We start from the raw sequence: 22,018 nt of genomic DNA, 5'->3' as shown, positions 1-22,018 counted from the left end.
AAATTCACTCATTTTGAGTACATAGTCCAATGATTTTTTTGAGTTTGTGCAGAGTTTTCCAGAGTTGTGCAGCCATCACCACAATCCAATTTTTGAACATTTCCGTCACTCCAATAGGGTCCCTTGTGCCTGTTAGCAGTCACTCTTCAGTCCTACCCCCAACCACAGGCAACTACTCAGCTACCTCTGTCCTTATGCATTTGCCTGTTCTGGACATTTCATATAACTGGAGTCATAGAAAGTATGGTCTTTTGTGACTGTTTTCTTTCACTTAGCAAATGTTTCTAAAATTTGTCCACGTTGTAGCATGATATCAATACTCATTCCTTTTTATTACTGAGTAGTATTTCTTTAAAAAAATTTTTTTTTAATGCTTATTTTTGACAGAGACAGAGCATGAGCGGGGGAGGGGCAGAGAGAGAGAGGGAGACACAGAATCCAAAGCAGGTTCCAGGCCCTGAGCTGTCAGCACAGAGCCTGATGTGGGGCTCGAACCCACAGATCACGAGATCATTCCCTGAGCCGAAGTCGGACGCTCAACCGACTGAGCCACCCAGGTGCCCCGAGTAGTATTTCTTTTTAGTGGATAGACCATAATTTGTTTATCCATTCACCAGTTGAGGAACATCTGGGTTGTTCTACTGTTTTTTTTTGGGGGGGTGGGTTCTACTTTTTGACTAGTTATGAATGATGCTGCTGTGATCATTTGTATACAAGTCTTTGTGTAGGCTTATGTTTTCATTTCTCTTGGGTATTTACCAAGGTTGGAAATTGCTGGGTTGTGTAGTAAAATTGTGTTTAATTTCTTAAGAAACTGCCATTTCTTCCAAAATGGCTGCACTATTTTACATTCCCATCATCAAAGTACAAGGGTTCCAATTTCTCTACATCCTCACCAACACTTGTTATTTTCTGGGTTTTTGATTATATCCATCATAGTGGGCATGAAGTAGTATCTCATGGTGGTCCTGAGACAGTGAGAATCTTAAGCAGGCTCCACACTCAGCACAGAGCCTGATGTGGGACAAAATGACTGTGAGATCATGACCTGAGCTGAAATCAAAAGTCAGACGTTTAGCCAACTGAGCCACCCAGGCACCCGAATGATTATTTCTTAAGTGCCTCGTTGACACATGTATTTTTAATAGCATTTCACTATTTCAAACAATGCTTCCTTTCTGTGTTAGAGATAGTTTCCTTCCCTTCATCTGTCAGGCAAAATCCATAGTACAGAGATAGTGAAAACAATTGGTAGTTCATCTTTTGTTACTGTTTCTACTTTTGTTATTGTTGAATATAGAAACACAGAAAAAATATGTGTGTGAATGTGTACTTGGGTGTGTGTGTGTGTGTGTGTGTGTGTGTGTGTGTGTGTGTGCATACATTGAGAACATCTTTGTTCAAAAAATTTTTTGCATTTGTGGCATAATTTTTGAATAGTAAATTATCACCAAGTAGTGAAATGGCAGGGTCAGAGTGTTTAAAGTTTTGATTAACATTGCCAAATTATTTCTCCTTCCCTCTTCCAAGATGGTACCAATGAACCAACGTTCCTTACCAAATGAATAGGGGTGTTTATTTATTTCTTCAATTCACTCCTTAACACTAAATATTTTAAGTATAGTTGTTTGCTAATCAGTGAGTAAAAATGATTATATAACTATCCATATATTCCTATTATTATTACAGTTGACCCTTGAATAACGTGGGGGTTACAGGGTACTGATGTGCTCCCCCTGCAGTTGAAAATCCACATAGAACTTTTGATTGCTTCAAAACTTAACTACTAATGGTCACATATTTTGTATGTTATAGATATTTAAAAAAATTTTTTTAAATGTTAATTTTTGAGAGAGACAGAGCATGAGTGGGGGAGGGGCAGAGAGAGAGAGAGAGAGAGAGAGAGAGAGAGAGAGAGAGAGAATATGAAACAGGCTCCAGGCCCTGAGCTGCCAGCATAGAGCCTGATGTGGGGCTTGAACCCACAGACCACAAGATCATGACCTGAGCCGAAATTAGTTGCTTAACTGACTGAGCCATCCAGGTGCCCCATATGTTAGATATTATATACTGTAATTCTTACAAAAAGTAAGCTAGAGAAAGAAAATGTTAAAAATAATCATAAGGAAGAGAAAATCCATTTATAGTACTGTACTATAAAAAAAAAAATCTGTGTGGGACGCCTGGGTGGCTCATTCAGTTGAATATCCCACTCTTGATTTTGTCTCAGGTCATGATCCCCGAGTCATGGGATTAAGCCCTACATTGGGCTCCATGCTGAGTGTGGAGCCTGCTTGGGGATTCTGTCTCTCTCTGCCCCTCTCCCCTACTTGTGCTCTCCTAAAAAAAAAAAAAGTCCACATAAGTGGGCTTGTGCAGTTCAAACACATATTGTTCAAGGATCAGCTGTATATATACTCAAGCATATGTTACAGAAACATTATATACACATATACATACAGGCATTAAAATATAAACTGCAGTAATGTGATTAAAGTTGACTTAGCTTGGATTCTGGGTAAAACATATGTGCCTTGTTGGAGCACCTCAACTGTCCAACACTGTTGCCTTGGGGTATCCAAACATGGGCTGCTTTTTTAGCAGTAGATAGGTCTCTTTAGGGTGAAAACTGCAAAAACAGAGGTCAAGAGAGAGAAGTCATGCGAAACAATTAAGAACATGTAGTAAATGGTAACCTGGATATGCTGAACTGCCAAAATAAATGGTACAGATAATTCAGAAAAGATTCACCTGAGACATTAAAATTTTTTTAATGTTTATTTATTTTTGAAAGAGAGAGAGAGACAGAGCACAAGTGGGGAAGGGGCAGAGAAAGAGGGAGACACGGAATCCAAAGCAGGGAGACACAGAATCCAAAGCAGGCTTCTGTCAGCACACAACCCGACACAGGGCTCAAACTCATGGACTGTGGGATCATGACCTGAGCTGAAGTTGGACACCTAACCAGCTGAGCCACCCAGGTGCCCCAACCTGAGATATTTTAATATGAGCTGTGTCATTTTCAATGAATAAGCATCTGGACTCTTCAAGGAAACTGGACTAACACATTTTCCAGTATTCTTACATAACATTATGTGACCTTATTATTTAGAGGTGGGGGTAACTTTTAATTATGATATCATTTCAAACATAAAGGAAAATTATAAGAACAGTACAAATAATTCTCATATATCCTTTACCCACATTCACCGATTATTACTGGTTTGCTTCATTTGCTTACTTTATCATTCATTGTTTCTTTCCCTCCACTCTCATGCACACACCCTTTCTTCTTGAACTATATGAAAGTGAATTGCAAGCATCCTGCCCATTTAGCCTTGAATACATCAATGTATATTTTCTAAGAATAAGGGCATTCTTTTTTTTTTTTTTTAAAGAGTGGGTAAGGTGCAGAGAGAGAGAGGAGGACAGAGGAACTGAAGCAGGTTCTGCACTGACGGCAGAGAGACTGATGCGGGGCTTGAACTCATAATCCGTGAGAGCACGACCTGAGCTGAAGTTGGACACTCAACCAACTTAGCCACCCCAGAGCCTGAGAATAAAGGCATTCTTTATAAAGCCTAAGTACAATGATCAAAATCAGGAAACTAAACGTGGATATAATACTGTTATCTAGTATCTAATCTGTAGTACTCACATTTCACCAATTAACATGATGATGTTCTTTATAGCTCTTTTTTTCACCTGATTCAGGATCATGCATGCAGTTGATTAAGGTACCTTTAATCCTCTATTAACCTGGAACATTTCTTTGGCCTTTCTTTGTGTGCTTTGACCTTGATGATTTTGAAATAAATAGGCCAAGTATTTTGTAGAATGTCCTTCAATTTGAGTTGTCTGAGGTTGCCTCATGATTAGATTCAGGAACGTGTCTTTGCTAGTAACACCACAAAAATGCTGTCCTTCACAGGACACATGATGTCATCTTGTCCTATTACTGGTGATCTCTGATCAATCAGTTCACTAGGTTTCTCTACCAAAGTGTTCTCCTTTAGGATGAGTAAGTAATTGTGGGGAGATTTTGTGAAATTATATTTAAAAAATTCCATTCCTCATCACCCTTTAAACTACTAGTATTTGCATCTGTGTTTAGAACTAGGTTTCACTTTTTAGCCAGTGCTATTGATGAGTAGTAAGTTTCCTCTCGCTGGAAGAGGTCAGTCAGATCTATACTGGGTAACTATTTCGTGGGAGTGTTGTAGAGGGAATTCAAGGATTTGTGGAGCAGTGGGTGTTGAATTTTAAGTTCCCTTGCAACTCTGAGATCCAGTGTTTCTGTGAACATCTTTTAGGCAGAGAATCTTTTTATATTCTCCAAAAAATTGATAATAAATCCTTTGTTACTTTTCCTACCTTTAATGTTGGTAAATATAAAAGCAAATAATACATATATTTTAAAGTAGCGAAAAATCGAATGAAATAGTAGAGAATCTGTTCTAGTACTCCACTGCCGTTGAATAGGGTGTGATTATTCCTGGGCCTACTTAGGAAAAAATAATGATCTAACCTGGGCAAGTATATGGTTAGTGACTTGTGAATAAAAATTGGCAGTGTGCCATGTGGCAGTTAGAAGTGAAGAGAATTAAACTCTCTTAATCATTCTTTTTAAAAAATACACATACATTAGATGGTTTTTATCTGGAGCGAGTTTCAGGGATCTGACATTGCTAATAGTGGATGTCTGAGGACTTTTAAAGCCTGTCGCAGAAGGAAGTTGGAGTGGAAGAGAGTAGATAGAGGTAAGGGTTCAGATGAATATATATATTTGAAACAGTACTTGGCCTGGGCACATGTTGGGTCAGGAGGAGCCTTGGCATAGCTCTTATGGTACTTCCATATTCTTCACTCATAAATTCTAAACTACTTCTGTGGCAGGTTTTAAATACCATCATTAGTGCACATTTGGGCTACTGTTGCTGATATGATATTCCTGGGAGGGCAGAAGTTCCCTGACTTGTTGGAGGGCATTGCCACCTATTTACACATCTAGGACAGAAGCCTAGAAGGGGTCCAGTACTTCTTCTCCTGCACCTGCCAGGTCCAGTTGATTGTCTTTCATAATTATACCTTAAATTCATCTCCTACCTCTCTCTGGACTTAATGCCTCATCTGTAGTTTGGGCCTTTTTTGTTTCTTAACTAGATGGGAAATAGTTTTCTAACTAGTTTCCTTGCCTCTGGACTGACTTGTTGCTGCACTCCTGCCCCACCCTCACCCCCTACTCCCACCCTCAGAAGCAACTCTAGGGCTCCCAGTTGCCACCAGAATAAAGTTCTGATTTTTTAGGAAGCCTTTATGATCTTGTCCCTGCCTTTCTTTTCTCTTTCCTCTCCAGCTAGTTATTTAGTGCCATTTTTTTTGGCAATTTTTTGAATGGCCTGGACTCTGTTACATTGCTGCTGTTTATATTGCAAGAAATTCCCTTTCTCTATTCTTTATTTACCTCACTAACTCCTGTTCGTCTCATAAATCTCAGAACTGGTGTCACCTTTCCTTCAACTGTGTCAGGTGCTTTCTGTACCCACAGCACCTTTCTCTTTCCTCCCTCATAACCCTTAGCATAATCTAACAGTATTGTGGTGGTTGATTTTCTTTTCTGTCTCCCTCCTAGATGCAAAACACTTCGAAGTGAGGAACTCCTTTTCGTCTTTCTCTGTGTTCCCTGTATAGCACTTGGTACTTATGCTTGGTTACAGGTGCTCTTTTACTGACTACAGAAGAGATGCATAGATAGAAGCCACAGGGCACAGCTCAACAAATGGGGATCTTCTGAGCACTTAGAGCTTTTTAAAGTTGGAATGTACTGCTTTCGGAGTGGTGAATTTCCTGTTTCTAGAAGTGTGAAACATAGCTGGGTATACTTGACACTAGTTGTCCATCTGGGACTTTTCACGTATTTCACTGTGAATAAAGTTGTAAATTTGGAGGAATAGATGAAATTCATAGATTGAATATATAGCAAAACTAATTTCACAAGTTCATGTGTAACAGGGTTTAGAATTTAGGGGAAAGTAATCATCTTCTATCTTATAACATTTTATAATAAAAAACTAAGGAATATGTTTGTATTCAGTTTCAGGCTTTGGCCACCAATGCAACTCCTAATTCCAGTTTTAGGTTATAATCTCTTTGGTAATTAATTTAACTTTGCTTATTTTAAAATTTAGTCTTTTGAGTATTCAATTTATGTATATGGTACAGAATTCAAAAGGGATAAGGGAAGGGGTAAACAGTGAAAATTAAGTCCTCTACACCTTCCTAGTACCATCCCCAAACAATCCAGCCACTGAGTTTCCCTTCCATTGGCAACCACTGTTACCTGATTCCTGTCTTCTATTCTAAGGATAGTCTGTGCATGGATAAGCAAATGTGTGTATATGTATGTGTGTGTGTGAATATATATATATATATATATATTTTTTTTTTTTTTTTAACAAGTTATATACTGCGTAGTTTCTGCAGTTTGCAGAGCACTGAACAACATGTTCTGATAAAGGTTCTCTGTCCCTGCATATAGACTTGAACTTTTTTCCCTTCAAATCACTAAAAAATACATTAAATGGTTGCACTTTGGTTTATTGATCACTTACTATGAAAAAAAAAATAAGACCTAGATTTGGAAGGAGACTTGCTTAAGGTAGTATTGGAAGCAGAAGACACAGGAAGTAGAGATGACTTCAAGTGGGAAAGTCATACAAGGGAGCAAGAGAGACATGACTTCTTCACCTGGGGAGATACAGAGGGTTCTTCACCTAATCTTCTTGGCTCTGAGATGCCATCGTGAACTTTCTGGAGGAAGGCTGTGGCTCCTACACTCCAACCCTTTATCAGAATTTCTCAGTTCTTGCTTTTTAAGATGATCCAGGAGGTAAAATATTCACTTCCAAAAATCTCAAGGTTCTCCTTGATATGTCCGTTCACACCATAGATACTTTAACGTTAGTTTTCACACATCAGAGCTTTTGCTAATAGTGTTGTTCTTCAGTGTTTACTTGGCTTTTGTCTTGCAAAACAGACTATGGTCTTCTCAGAGGCTGAAGCTGTATCTTATTCTTGACATCTGTGTCAGATTGCTTTAGTGAGTGGTTGTTAAATACCATTGGTTAATTGCATTTCCAGGTGGGATAAAAACACTGGTAATTTCTTCTCTTTCACAAGGCCACATGGTCATCAAAAAAAAAGCAAAGATTACTAGGTGGTTTTAACAAATAATTAGGTTCTTCTGTATTCTGGAACATTCTCTGATATCTAGGGGAAAAAAGCATTCCATTGCATCTATTAAGTGTCTGTAGGTATTTTAGAGAGTTGGAAGGCAAAAATATACCAAAATGTAGAAGAATATTCCTCCAACTCACATCCACTCTGTATCTCTTCTCAGGTTTCAGGAATTCTTCATCATTGTCAGGAGGTTTTGTAGGGAACTTGTCCAGAGTTCCTGCAGCAGCCCAAGGGAGAGCCAGCAGTATCCCCTGCAGAGTGGGATTTCTATGAAAAAGGAGCACTTCTGGTCAATTCAGAGAAATTAAAAGGCTATCCAGCTGTAGGCAAATGTATTTGCTTTAAATCTGTACTGTGTTCCAGAAGGAAATGGCTTTAGTCATCAGCTGCCTATTGGCAATTGCCGTTTGTTTCCAAGTAAGGGAAGATTACCAAAAATGTTTATTTTTTAGCTTATTCAAATATTTATATTTTCTCTAGCTTCTTTTCTGAAATATTTTGGCTCCCTCTTTTTTCTGATAAACAACTGCTGTTCACATTTTCTTTGTTCCACTAGTTTATGAATGTTAGCTTTAGAATGGATCTGTTTCTTCAAGGATCACTGGAAAGTGAGATTCCACGTAGATCGATACATGGCAAAGTAGAGAAAATTTACAGTTCTCTGACCCCAGAAACTGCAGTTTAAAAATTAATATCCTAAGGATTTCAGAGGGAGAAGAGAACCGCCCTGTGAATGCCTCACATGTGTAGATAGTCCCTCAGAAAGGGAGCCAGCAAACGGCAGGCTTCTGTGCTCTCATACTCCTTGTTCCTCCAGGCTGCTGTTCTGGCCAGAGGTCAGCCTTCTCAAACTTGCTACCCAGTCCCTTTGCCACCTCTCCCTAGCTCCAGTCACAAGCTCATTTCCCTTCCCCCTTACTTCCTTGAGATACTTAGGTGTTAGTCTTGCCCCGTGCCCTCCACATTGCCATTAGGGCCTGTGACCCCATTTGCTGCTCTCTGCTTTCTTAGAAGTTCTGGTCTCTGGTTAGCTGTGCCTCTGCTTACGATAACTGAGACCTAGAATAAAAGAGATAGCAAATGTGGGGAAACATACATTTGGCTTTGAATCTGTTAGATTTGAGAGCTATAAGATTATTAGACATATATGTCTAGTAGGTAATTGCACCTATGGGAGAGATTGAAGTTATAGGAGAGTGAGAGACCAGTGGATGATACAAGATCCCATCGGTGATGAAATGGGTTAGAACCTAATATACTAGGAGAGGAGTGTTTATTATTTGGAGAGGAGAATATGTCTTTCCTTGGGGCTGGAGGGCAGAGGTTGAGTACTCTAACAGATCTCTCTGGTGCTGAAAAGAAATGAAGAAGGGGGGGTCCTTGTGTGCTAGCTAAAGGAGATAAGAACATTGAGAGTGAGGAAGTGGGGAGGGCAGCAGGTAGTGGTGAGGTCCTGTGACATTTGGAGTGAGTAGACTAGGGAGAGAGAAGAGGCTGTGAGGAAGGGCTTGCTGATAGGATTATGGGTCTGTCTTGAACTTAGGGGTCATTCTTGTGTAGCAGCACCCTTTTCTCCAGGAATGATTTTCCTCCATCTGTGCTGGGCAACATGAGAGTGAGAGGTGGTTAGGGTGCTGGTGTGGCCCTCTAAGAGTATGGAGGGGAATGAACCAGTTATCATGTCAGTAACCTTGTAGTCTTCGGGGCATAGTCTGTAGGAAAGTGAAACCAGGCCACTGGCTGGATCAGAGAGAAGGGAAATAGCTGAATTGTCCACTGTAGCCCAGTTCTGTACACCACCATTGGCTTACACATGTGTTTCATAAATGTTGGCTGAATCAGTGATGGAGACAAAGAACTGGTTTTATAGGAATCAGAGGTAGTGATGGGGTCTTTGATAGGGTGGGATTTTTGTGTTTGTTTTGGTTCTGGAGTAATTCTTTGTCATGTAGGTTTACTGAATACTGTAATATTGAAGCCCACCCGGGAAGGTGACAGGAGACAAAGTGAGCCAAGGGCCAAGGCCTCTGCAAAGTTTTTGTCTGTTGTTGATGTTTATGGCATGAGAAGTAGCCATCTTGAGTAGAATTTGTGAGCTTCAGGGTATAGGGGATTTCTCATGAGGGAAGTATGTCTAGAAAGGACCTAATGACCCTAAAAGAATGCAGACCCTATTGTCTAGACCCTAAGGGTTAGGTGTTGTAAGAACTAATGATAGGCAGGGAGAAGAGATCTGAGGAAAGCCAGGTTGTAGGAGAAGGTGGAGAAGACATTTGTGAAAAGGCTGAGAGTGTAGGGGCTGTTTAGAATAGTGGGGGGTCCCAAGATGGAGGACAAAACAGAAGGACTGCAGCAAGTTCTTGGCAGAGCACTGGAAGGCTTACTTGTGTCAATCTCTGGGGTTAGTAGTAGGCTGGTGCTTATAGGGGAAGCACAATGGGGCAGTAGGGTAGCTACTCTGGAATGACAGCTGATGCCACTGCGGTCTGCATTTGTCAGGGGACCTGTGCCAAGCTGACAGGTGTGTTGTCTTAATTATCCTCTTTGATCCTCATAATATGTTACCTCATTTTACAAAAACTGAAACTCAGGAAAGTTAATATACCTAAAGGTCACACAGTCTCATGGTTCCTATCCAATTCTTACTGATTATGCTTAATTTCTTTTGTGCACTTGCACTTCATGTATTGTCCTATTCAAAGACAGCATAGATACAGGAATATAGTCAATGCATTCTGTAGTGTTATAGTTAGTGTTGCTGGAAAGTCTGCTCCTTCTTGGCCCAAACACAACAACGGTGTAGCTAGCTCTCTAGCACCCCCTGGTGGCAGTGACAGAAGTGTGGTGTGCTAGGGTAAGAGTGAACACTGACTAGCCTGAGGTACCACAAAGTCAGTGATAGGCAGCAGCAAGACCATTTTCTTTGTTGTGAACATGGCACTTCCCAAATACAGCCTTTAACAGTTGTTTGTCTATGTATCTTAACTGTAAGGTAATAATATGATTTATACCCCTACAATGTTTAGGGACATTCAAGTATGAAAGTGTGAAAAGACACCCACAGTGAGAGTTATATCCTTTGGCTTGAACCCTTCTTATCCGTTGATAAACACCCTTTGCCCCAGCCAATGTCCAGGTCCATCCCTTTCCTTATAAGCTAGGATGGTACTCTCTTCCTATTTCCTTTCATCTTTATTATGTCCCATTTCGTTGGCTTTTTTCATTAGCATATGAACACATTTTAATACTGCCCATTGAAAAAAGAAAGAAAAGCTTTAGAATCTGTCACCTCTTTCTCACACCACTCCCAGCCTGGTTCCATTTTTCCTAGTTAAATTTCTTAAAGAATGGTTTCATAAACCTCTTTCCTATCACTCTTTTCCCAATCCACTGCCCCTTGCCTTCTGCCAATTCTATCTCTCCACCAAAACCACCCATGTGACCAGTTAATGGGAGAGGAGTACCTGTTCTTATCAAGACCCCAGTGGGCTGTTCAAAGAGTAATGTGAAATATAAGGCCTCATTGAAGGTCTTGAAGGTGGCAGCTATTCTGAATTTCAGCTATTGTTTTGCAGTTTGAGTTGTTTCTTTCATGACTATCAATCTAGCAGTAGGGCTGTATTATTGGGGCTGGCTGGTTATGTTCAGCCCCCAAGTAGGCTAGGTATCGATAGTTAATATTGGTGTTCCAGTGATGCCTTCATAGTCACATCTTTTCCTTTCTGGATACCAACTCACTTGAAAAATAGATTCAGAGATTAGATGGGTATCCAAACATAAACTTTCTTCATGGTGAAAGCTGGACTAGAGATATTCTGTGAGAAATTTGTGCTTTGTAATCTTGTGTAGTGAGTGGGTCTATAGAGTAGACCTTCATCCACCAGCTACATGGAAAGCCTTAGAGCCTGGCACTTATTAATTAGAGATGACATTGGTGACTAGTCAGTGGTCTGTAAATTACACATCTCAACAACTTAGCTTTTCGTATCTGTCTCTCCAGGGCTCTTCGGTCAGTGGTAGTGTAGTCTTCAGCAAGATTTCTGAATCCTAGTTGGCAGATTTTATAGGAGAGTGGTGGTACTGTTCTGGACATGAAATAGAGGGGTGGCTTCACTGGGTTGAGTTTTTATCCAGTTGAAAACTCCTAGGACTGTTTCTGACAATTTGGATTTTGTTAGAGCTAGATTTGTACATAATAATAAATGCTCATGCATTTATTAGTTAATGAGTTAATCAGTAAAGCCAAATTGTTAGTGTCCTTTCTGTTACCACAGATTCAGTTTGTTTATTTCTACATTTTACAGGTTGAATATAAGCTGGGATTCCAAGTAGACAATTTTGTGGCTATGGACATGCCCCAGGTCAACATTTCTGCTCAGGGGGAAGTTCCACGCACTTTATCAGGTGAGTCTGAAAGAGTGAACATACTGTTTTCAATTGTGTCCCCCATATCCCAAAAAGAACAGCTTAACAATTGACATATAGTGTATTCTACTTGATAGGCATAGGTGTATAAGTATTTTGAAAAGTAATTTTTGAAAATACTGATTATTTGCACTGTGTTTTAAACCATTCCCTCTTTTCCATCCTTTTCAGAACTGTCTATACTCAGTACTTCCTTATCTCCTTTTTCTGCATTGCTGGCACTGGCCTCCACATGGATCTCTGTGTCTGGTCTTTTTCGTTTTTGACAAATTCCCACACCATGGCCTGGATGATCACTGAACACTCCTATCTGACCAAATGACATCAAGCCCATCAGGGCCCCTTACTCCCATCAACTGAGTCCACTGCAGACTCTCCAGCCAGTGTGCTGTATGTTTATCCTGTCCCCTTACCTGCCTGTCTAGCTGTGTTGCTGCATTTGCCCTAGCATTCCAGTGGTGCCATACTACATGCGGTTTTGACATCCTTCCCTTTGCACGTGCTCGTCAGTATATTTGGAACTGCCTTTTCCTCTTTTCTGCTTATAAACTCCTACTCATACTACCCTGCAGGATCTTGTTCTTCCTACCCTGCAGGATCTTGTAATTTAAATGTTTTTGAACTGATCACATTATCTTGTAATTCTTTGTGCTTGTCTCTCCCTGCTGGCCTGTGGTTAACCTGAGGACAGGAGCTCTCTTTTTCAGCCATCTAGCATTGGTGCCTGGCACAGCATCTGCACAGGATAGTCACATAATACGTCTGACTAAATGATTTAAGTGTCATATATATACCAGTTTAACTACTATTGAGCCAGCCTTTTGAGAAAAGCTCCTAAAGATGTGAGATTTTAAGAACAGTGAACTTCTTAAAATTTGAAAGGGTAAGCCATGTACTTTCCACAATATTGTGGAACTTTTTCTGGCAGTCACTCATCATTATTGGTGACATACATTAAGCTTTAGGAAAGCATAGAGAGGCTTACTCATTTTTATGGGTCAGTAAAGAAGTTCAGAAATGCCCATATTTTTCATATGCTCATACAGATAGAATGATATTGTAGGGGCACCTAGGTGGCTCAGTCAGTTGAGCATTCAACTCTTGATTTCAGCTCATGTCATGATCCCAGGGTCATGGGATTGAGCCCCGCATTGGGCTCCATGCTGAATGTGGAGCCTGCTTGAGATTCTCCCTTTCTCTCTCTTCCTCTTCTTCTACCCTGCTTAGTGTGTGCTTTCTCCCTCTCTCTCTCTGAAAAGAAGAAAAGAATGATACTCTAAATTTATAGGAAAAGAATCTTAAACTGAAAGATTGGAAAAAAATGGTGTGCACCAAAGTCTGTTACCTCATTGCTACAATAATTGCTTAAAGTCAGTTTCTGTTTAGAAAGGGTTTTTTGGGGGTGCTTGGGTGGCTCAGACGGTTAAGCATCAGACTTCGGCTTGGGTCATGATCTCGTGGTCTGTGAGTTCGAGCCCCGTGTGGGACTCTGTGCTGACAGCTCAGAGGTTGGAGCCTGTTTCAGATTCTGTGTCTCCCTCTCTCTCTCTGCCCCTTCCCCGCTCATGCTCTGTCTCTCTTACTCTCAGAAATAAATTAAAAAAAAACAACACAACACATTAAAAAAAGAAAGGTTTTGTTTTGAAAGCTTTGTATTTTTTAAATTCACAGTTGACTGATTTATCAGGTTATCAGTTTATGGGTTTATATTTAATCTTCGTTAAGAGCAATACATAATTGCATTTTGGTGATAAATTGTCTTTCCTTTTTATCAAGTAATTTTTGTTATCGTTGCTGATGTGACTGGTAAGGTAGCATGGTTTGCCTTATTCAGTAGCTTTACTATATTATAATGAGAGGACTTATGAGACAAAGTAATCTATTAAAAATCATGAGAAAAAGTTGAAGATAATAATCTCTTCTTTTATGTCTTGACTTGTTCTTCAATGTTTAATTTTTATATCTATAATAAATGAATGATGTCTAAAGGTATGTAGTCTGAAGATAAGTTCTCTGAAAATTTTAGTATTATGTAAATATTCTTTTAGTTTTATACAACAAAAATAAAGAACTGTAAAATACTAGGTATTAATGTTGAATTTTTAGAAAATTAAAATATTTTTTCTTTTTTGTTTTTTAAACAGTGTTTCGGGTCGAGCTTTCCTGTACTGGCAAAGTAGATTCTGAGGTTATGATACTAATGCAGCTCAACTTGACAGTAAATTCTTCAAAAAACTTTACAGTCTTAAATTTTAAACGAAGGAAAATGTGCTACAAAAGTAAGGAATTTATTCACCAAAGTATGTGTTTTATATAGATGTCAAAAATACATTTTGTCATCTTTTTCTAGATTTGTGACCAAATCTTGATTATAGTAGCAAATGAGAAAAGAAAAAGCAGTAACAAATGAAATTCTGAGAAAATTGCCTGATAGCTACCTTGTTGCCAGGAATCTCACTCAGGCCCTGCTTTCTCAAAATCTTTTATCAGAATTGCTAATTCCATTAAGAATGTGAAATAGTATTAAAGAGGTAAAGAAGTCAAGTAATTCTGATAGGGGCCCCTGAGTAACTCAGTGTTAACTGTGTTTGTCTTATAACAATACTATGGCTCAGTTGTCCTGGGGCTGGATATACTTGGCAGGATATTTGGACAAGTTGTTTAACCTAGGTCTCAGTTTTTTCAGTTGTAAAATGGGCATGATAACCTGTTTCAGAAGTTGTTCTTATTTATTTTCTTTTTGGTTAATTGAATCAAACCTAAATCTTAGAATACTGTGTATGGGTACTTAATAAATGTTAATAGCTTTGGGTTTGAATAATCTGGTACTCAAGAAATGACAGTGGCTATGAGAATTCCCATGGGCAATAGATGAAAGAATTTGAGAGTTTTCCTGAAAGATTGTCCAATCCATTCACTTTAAGTTGCACAGAGGTAAAGTGACCTGAATTTGCGCTTTCTTTCACTTAATGTACAGATGGTTACTAAGATGTGGGGTGGGGGGAGGGAACTAAAATAAAGCCCTCTAAAATTGAGTGCCTCGTACTGTGCATTTGTACTATGTTACAAGTGCTTTTACATGCATTGAACCTATTTAATCCTTGTGACAATTCTAAGCAGCAGTTTCTGTCATTATCTCCATTTTCTGAAGAGGAAACTGAGGCTCAGAGAATCTGACCAACTTGCCAAGGTCAGACAGCTAAGAGGTGCACTGCATGCAAACTCGTGCTCTTAGCTCTGTTGTTAAATTCTGTCTTAACACATTTCCTAATTGAAGTTAGTGCTAAGGGTTAGGAAAATACTTGGGGCCAGCAAGTGAGTTATCATGGCTAATGTCCAGATAGATGCCAATAAAAGAGCTGTACTGCCTTAGAGTGGACATTTTTTAAATGGAAAGTTAGCAGGCACCTTTTATTTTCACTGTTTTGATATATTTTATAGTTCTAGTATATTCGGTTATGTGTGTACTTTCACACAATTTTAAAGCCAAAGAGGACTTTAGAGACTAGTTCAACCTAGTCATTATATAATTGATGTGAGGAGACTTGTCCCTGGAGAGGCCACCTAAGTTTGCACAGCCAGTCAGGAGTGTAGAAGCCTGGTTCCTGATGCTTAGGGAGGGTGTTCTGACTGTACCATGGTGCCTCGTCTCTTAATATCTAAAGGCAAAATGATGGCCAAATATGATGTGATCAATGGAGCCCACCACTGTTAGTATCCACTGAGGTTAATGGTTAGATGACATTCAGAATGATCTCATACTTTCTCCATTTTCTTTAATGTGTACATGAAAATTAACATTAACAGCATAATTTTCTATTCTGTTTTAACTTAAGTTTAATATAGTGCCACCCTTTTCATTTTGTTGTCATACTTCTGGCTACCCCAGTTATCCAATTTATGACTCTTACTTTAATATGTGATCCTAATGTGTTTGTGTGGTTTTCCACCTACTACATTTAAAAAACTGCAACAGAAAACATATCTGTACTATATCAAATGCTAATGGGTGTTACTGGCAAGAAAATGTTCCTTTTTTATGTGAGAGTGGGGACCGCTGGCTCAGATAAGTTTCATTACTTAAGCATTCCTTAGAGCCTTTATACTCTGCTAATGTGAATTGTGAATCTCCACAGATGATATAATACTTGGCTTTCCCCAAACTTCTTGACCACAGAAATCCTTTTTCATTGAGCATCTATAAACAACACCCATAGACTAATGATTGATGATTAGAGTGATGATGATCAGAATAGTAATGTAGGATTTATTATCTTGCAACAAATACCTTGTTAATTAGTTCAGGCAATGTTCTAATAGAACTAAAACTATGTTAGAGAAAAATTCAGAAAGTGTATTTTAAGTATTTAAGGATTTTCATGGAAAAGAAGGAATTTCTAAAAGCATCTTTTATCTTTTTTAAATTCAGAACTTGAAGAAGTAAAAACTTCAGCCCTGGACAAAAACACTAGCAGAACTATTTGTAAGTGTTAATGTATTACCTTTCTCCATCATGAGGAATAAAAACTGCCTGATTGTAAATGTACATGATTGTATGAGGCTTGGAGGCCTAGTAGTGTCCAGTTTGCCAAAAGATACATGAGGCCTTACTATTTATTTCACTGATTGGTATATAGTCAGATGAAACTGTTAGAATATTGAAATATTTGTAAAGCAAAATTCATACATATTTTATAACAAATGATCTAAAAATTTTTTATAGGCAAGAATTTATATCACATCATTTCAAATGGTAATAATTAAAGTATGATAAGATCCTCATCTCAATAGCAGAAGGTTAGAAAATCTGATTTGTGGCCTGGACCAGTTAACCCTCAGCTAATTTCATCCAGGTGAAAATGCAGCTTAAGGATACTTAAAGATACTTACTTAAACCTGCAGAGCAGAAACTCAAAGTAGATTTTTATTTTGGTAATGGTTGTGTTTAAATGGTATAACTTAGACTTCTTTTTTAGTTTTCTGATGTGGACACATTGAGTCCTATTCTTCCTGAGAGAGTTTTAATAGCACTATCTTAAAAGGATACTAGATTCTCTTCATAAAAGTAAACTTTAAAAAAAAATTGTGGAAGGGAAGAGTTTCAAATATGCAAAAGCTGAGAGAATGCACTGATGAACCTTTGTTCATTTGTGTGACCATTACCCTCCTTCAGTAATGATCAATGTTTTGCCAGTATTGTTCCATTGATTTTCTCCTCCTTTTCTGGATGAGTAAGTGGGTGGGGAGGGTTGGGGTATTTTAAAGCACGATCCAGGCATCATTTCATGTATAAATATTCCAGTATGGATTTCTTTTTAAAAAGGCAATTAAAAAAACAACCCACAAACACCCAGCACCTATTCACTTATATTTGATTTATCACAAAATTAACAAAATTAACAGTAGTTCCTTAATAAATTATTTGGCTAGTTCATGTTCACATTAACCTGATTGTCTCAAAAATATCTTATACTTTCTCCTCCACAGTGGGATCAAATGAAGCCCACACACTGTTTTGTTGACAAATATTTTATATTAATCAGAGATCACCCCTCTCCCCTGTATCACTTTTTTGTTGACAAAATGGAATCACTTATCACATAGAATTTCTCACTTCTTCATCCTTGTGGCATTATTTAACATATTTTTCTTTCTCCTATAAACTGGTATTAGATTTTGTACTTGATTAGATTTAGGGCCAACTCTTGGCAAGAATAGTTCATAGATAGTAGTATGTGCTTCCTGTTTTATCTTTTTCTCACCTCAGGAGGCAAAGAATATCTGGATATCCCAACATGCGCCTTTTTTGAAGATAAAATAATATGAAATGTTGTCTACTTTTTTAGAATATTTCATTGGATTTATCTCTGAGAAGAAAGAAAACCATTTTTTAAAATATCACTGCTTCTCAAATTTACTTTGAAAATTCTGGTGACTTTACCCATTTCTTTTATGTTAATAGGATGTTATTTCTAACAAAGAGAATAGAATATTGCATATTCTTGGTCTCTGGCTCTTTTTCTTGATACCTCTCTCCTTCCCTCCCTTTCTATCCATCTATCCAGCATTTTTTGAGGATGTGTGGTACGCCAGGTGGTATGATTGGAGGCAGAGGATCAAACTGTGAGCAAAACAGTCCGTGCCCTCAAGGGCTTATGATGTAGAGGATGAGATGGACAAGGCAATAAGGCAGTGATAATAACAAGAGTGTGGCAAGCTATGGTGCTTTGGGAACCCTGAAGAGGGGCATGTAATCTCTGACGGAGTGAGGGACAGCTTCCTGAGAAAGTGGCATCTCATCTGAGGCTTGAAGGGTGACCAGGTGGTGGCAAGTGAAATGTCAAAGTGAAGGAATAGGAGCAGTGCATACACAAGCCTGGAATTTGGGGGGTGAACAAGTAGGATACATTCAGGGGACCTGCCCGGCAGAGCAGTGTCTTTCCTCTTCTCTGCCCTGGTGTGTGCTTGGATAGGTACTGCCAACACCAGCCTTGGCGACCTTCCTTTTCTGCCCCTCCCAGGATTGACTAGCCTGTGGCATTCTTCAGGAAAGTCAGGCCTTCGTTCACGCTGTAGTAAAGTGTAGCTGCTCTGGAAGCCATTTGGTTTCTTTGCTTTAATCTGTTCTGATTTATTGTTTGTTGATTCAAAGCAAAGTTTAAATTTTAGAAAGCAACCTGATTCCCAAGTTTTTCAAAGCTATAGCTTTTATCTTTGTCCTTACCTATCCCCAGAACTCCACTTGTATTTCTTGTCAGCTTGACATGTCCATGTAGATGTATACTGGGTATTCTTAGTCACAACAAAACTATTGATTTTTTCTCTCTTCCCTCAACTTGCCTTTTTTTTTTTAATCTTTGTAAAGTTACCATTATCCACCTAATTCTTTAAGCCAAAGTTTTGATTCTTCTCTTTCTTTTTACCCCAGTATCATTCATAAGCAAGGTCTGTGAACTATACGCCGGTCCATTAATTTATCTTCCGTAACACTCTTGCCCACACCACTGCTGTCTCTTTTTTAGACTACTGCAGTAACCTTCTAACTTCTTCCCTTTCCCTGTTGTTGCTCAACACTCATAGCATTCTTTGCACAGCATGCAGTTGGCTTTGTTTTTTTTTTCAGCTGTCATAGTGTATATCATTCCTTTGCTTAGTAATGATTTCGTGTCTTATTTAGGATAAAACCCAAATTTCTCAGGTTTTATTCAGTAGAATTATAATGTGAGTGCTCGGGGCGCCTGGGTGGCGCAGTCAGTTAAGCCTCCGACTTCAGCCAGGTCACGATCTCGCGGTCCGTGAGTTCGAGCCCCGCGTCAGGCTCTGGGCTGATGGCTCAGAGCCTGGAGCCTGTTTCCGATTCTGTGTCTCCCTCTCTCTCTGCCCCTCCCCCATTCATGCTCTGTCTCTCTCTGTCCCAAAAATAAATAAATGTTGAAAAAAAAAAAATGTGAGTGCTCATCATCAAAACTTACTTGATGCTTCAGTTACACCAGTTCTGCTTCTATTTCTCTGTCTTCACCTGTCCTCGCTTAGAACGTATGTATCTCTGTCTCCGTGCATCTCTTCCTCAGTTTGCCTGTGTGTAGGTGTGTGTGTGTGTGTCAGTCTGTCTGCCTGTCTTTGAGTTACTTCCTCCAGCGCCAAGGCTTGCTTTCTCTTTCCCTCTGTTTTGAATAATAGAAAATTGAATACTGTTTACTGAGTGGGGTCTTGTTATCCTGCTCTTATTTTTAAAAATAAGCATGGCACAAGAACAGACACTCAGATCAATGGAACAGAATACAGAACCCAGAAATGGACCCACAAACGTATGGCCAACTAACCTTTGACAAAGCAGGAAAGAATATCCAGTGGAATAAAGATAGTCTCTTCAGTAAGTGGTGCTGGGAAAACTGGACAGCGACATGCAGAAGAATCAACCTGGACCACTTTGTTACACCATACACAAAAATAAACTCAAAATGGATGAAAGACCTAAATGTTAAGACAGGAAGCCATCAAAATCCTCAAGGAGAAAGCAGGCAGAAACCTCTTTGATCTTGGCCACAGCAACTTCTTACTCAACACATCTCCAGAGGCAAGGGAAACAAAATAAAAAATGAACTATTGGGACCTCATCAAAATAAAAAGCTTCTGCACAGCGAAGGAAACAATCAGCAAAACTAAAAAGCAACTGACAGAATGGGAGAAGATATTTGTGAATGACATATCAGATAAAGGGTTAGTATCCAAAATCTATAAAGGACTTATCAAACTCAACAGCCAAAAACCAAATAATCCAGTGAAGAAATGGGCAAAAGACATGAATAGACACTTCTCCAGAGAAGACATCCAGATGGCCAACCGACACATGAAAAAATGCTCCACATCACTCATCATCAGGGAACTACATCAAAACCACAATGAGATACCACCTCACACCTGTCAGAATGGTTAACATTAACAACTCAGGCAACAACAGATGTTGGCGAGGATGTGGAGAAAGAGGATCTCTTTTGCATTGTTGGTGGGAATGCAAGCTGGTGCAGCCACTCTGGAAAACAGTATGGAGGTTGCTCAAAAAACTAAAAATAGAACTATCCTATGACCCAGCAGTTGCACTACTAGGCATCTATCCATGGGATACAAGTGTGCTGTTTTGAAGGGACACATGCACCCCCATGTTTATAGCAGCACTGTCAACAATAGCCAAAGTATGGAAAGAGCCCAAATGTCCACCCATGGATGAATGGATAAAGAAGATGTGGTATATATATACAATGGAGTAGTACTCGGCAATCAAAAAGAATGAAATCTTGCCATTTGCACCTACGTGGATGGAACTGGAGGGTATTATGCTAAGCGAAATTAGTCAGAGAAAGACAAAAGTCTTATGACTTCACTCATATGAGGACTTTAAGAGACAAAACAGATGAACATAAGGGAAGGGAAACAAAAATAATATAAAAACAGGTGGGGGGGCAAAACAGAAGAGACTCATAAATATGGAGAACAAACTGAGGGTTACAGGAAGGGTTGTGGGAGGGGGATGGGCTAAATGGGTAAGGTGCATTGAGGAATCCACTTCTGAAATCATTGTTTCACTATATGCTTACTAATTTGGATGTAAATTTAAAAAAATAATAAAATAAAAAATAAGCAAAATAATCTGTTACTCTCATAAGAGAAGACTAAAAGTTTGTTTTTTTAAAATGTGTGGGGTCACTGTGTTGTATATTCCTTCTGTGAATCAGTGGTTGGTAACAAAGATGTCTGATCTTTTCCACTCTAGATATCATTGTTGAACAAATATGAATGATCTGTACATCTGTGTTGTCCACTATGGTAACCACTAGCCACATGTGGCTATTTAACTTGAAATTAATTGGAAAAAAAATGTTTTAGTATTTATTTGTTTTTGAGAGATAGGGTGTCAGTGGGAGATGGGCAGAGAGAGAGGGAGACACAGAATCCGAAGCAGGCTTGAACTCATGATGCACGAGATCATGACCTGAGCCAAAGTAGGACGCTTAACTGACTGAGCCACCCAGGCACCCCAAACTTGAAATTAATTTAAATGAAATAAAATTAAAACTTCAGTTCCTCAGTAGTACTAGCTACATTTCAACGGCTTAATAGCCACAGGCAGCCAGTGGCTACCGTATTGGATAACACACTAGAGAACATTTCCATCACTGCAGAAAGTTCTGTTGGACAGCACTGCTACAGATGGTTTATCATATGTCTAGCACTTGTGACTTTTATATTCATTCATGAAAAGTTTTGTTTAAAACCATTTTTAAAAATTCCTTCAATAACATTAAAAAATTTGAGAACTTCTATCAACACACCATTGGTGACTGATCTTATCAAAGAATGGACACATGAAATGAAAATCTTTCTCACAAAGAACAGGATACTCATTGTGTCACAAAGCAATTGATAATATTTGTTTAGGAAGCTTAATGTGCTTTTTCATTTTTATTTCAGATGATCCTGTACATGCAGCTCCAACCACTTCTACACGTGTGTTTTATATCAGCGTGGGGGTTTGCTGTGCAGTAATATTTCTTGTAGCAATAATATTAGCTGTTTTGCACCTTCATAGTATGAAAAGAATTGAACTGGATGACAGGTATTATACCTATTTTGGGAAAGGAAAAAAATTAAAGCGGTTATCTGCATTTTCATGGGAGCCCACACAGCATGCACAGTGGTGCACAGGGAAAGGAGGGAGGGTGATCAGGTCTTGCCAAAAGAACAACTGTTGTCTTTGTGATTATTTATGTTTCTCTGATTTTATTTAAAAGATATTTTGAAGACAAATTATAGTTTATTAGTTTATGGGTAAGAAGTGGTGAGCACACTTTTATTC

At 38.9% G+C, this 22,018-nt stretch overlaps 1 protein-coding gene across 3 annotated transcripts in view; it reads left to right on the top strand.

Moving 5' to 3' along the window:
• Positions 1-22,018, top strand: part of RYK (receptor like tyrosine kinase) — a 104,975-nt gene that overhangs the window by 38,742 nt on the left and 44,215 nt on the right. For 2 of the 3 annotated variants that reach the window (XM_086674330.1, XM_086674329.1), the window contains exons 3-6: positions 11,544-11,643; positions 13,809-13,943; positions 16,094-16,147; positions 21,634-21,778. In XM_086674330.1, the coding sequence (XP_086530456.1) occupies positions 11,544-11,643; positions 13,809-13,943; positions 16,094-16,147; positions 21,634-21,778 (434 nt within the window). The remainder of the gene's footprint in view (positions 1-11,543; positions 11,644-13,808; positions 13,944-16,093; positions 16,148-21,633; positions 21,779-22,018) is intronic. The other variant, XM_086674331.1, reaches the window with a different exon arrangement.

Source organism: Puma concolor, chromosome C2, assembly GCF_028749965.1.
Source record: "Puma concolor isolate L17-30 chromosome C2, mPumCon1.1.hap2, whole genome shotgun sequence".
Lineage (NCBI taxonomy): Eukaryota > Metazoa > Chordata > Mammalia > Carnivora > Felidae > Puma > Puma concolor.
This window is presented reverse-complemented; position numbering and strand designations above follow the sequence as displayed.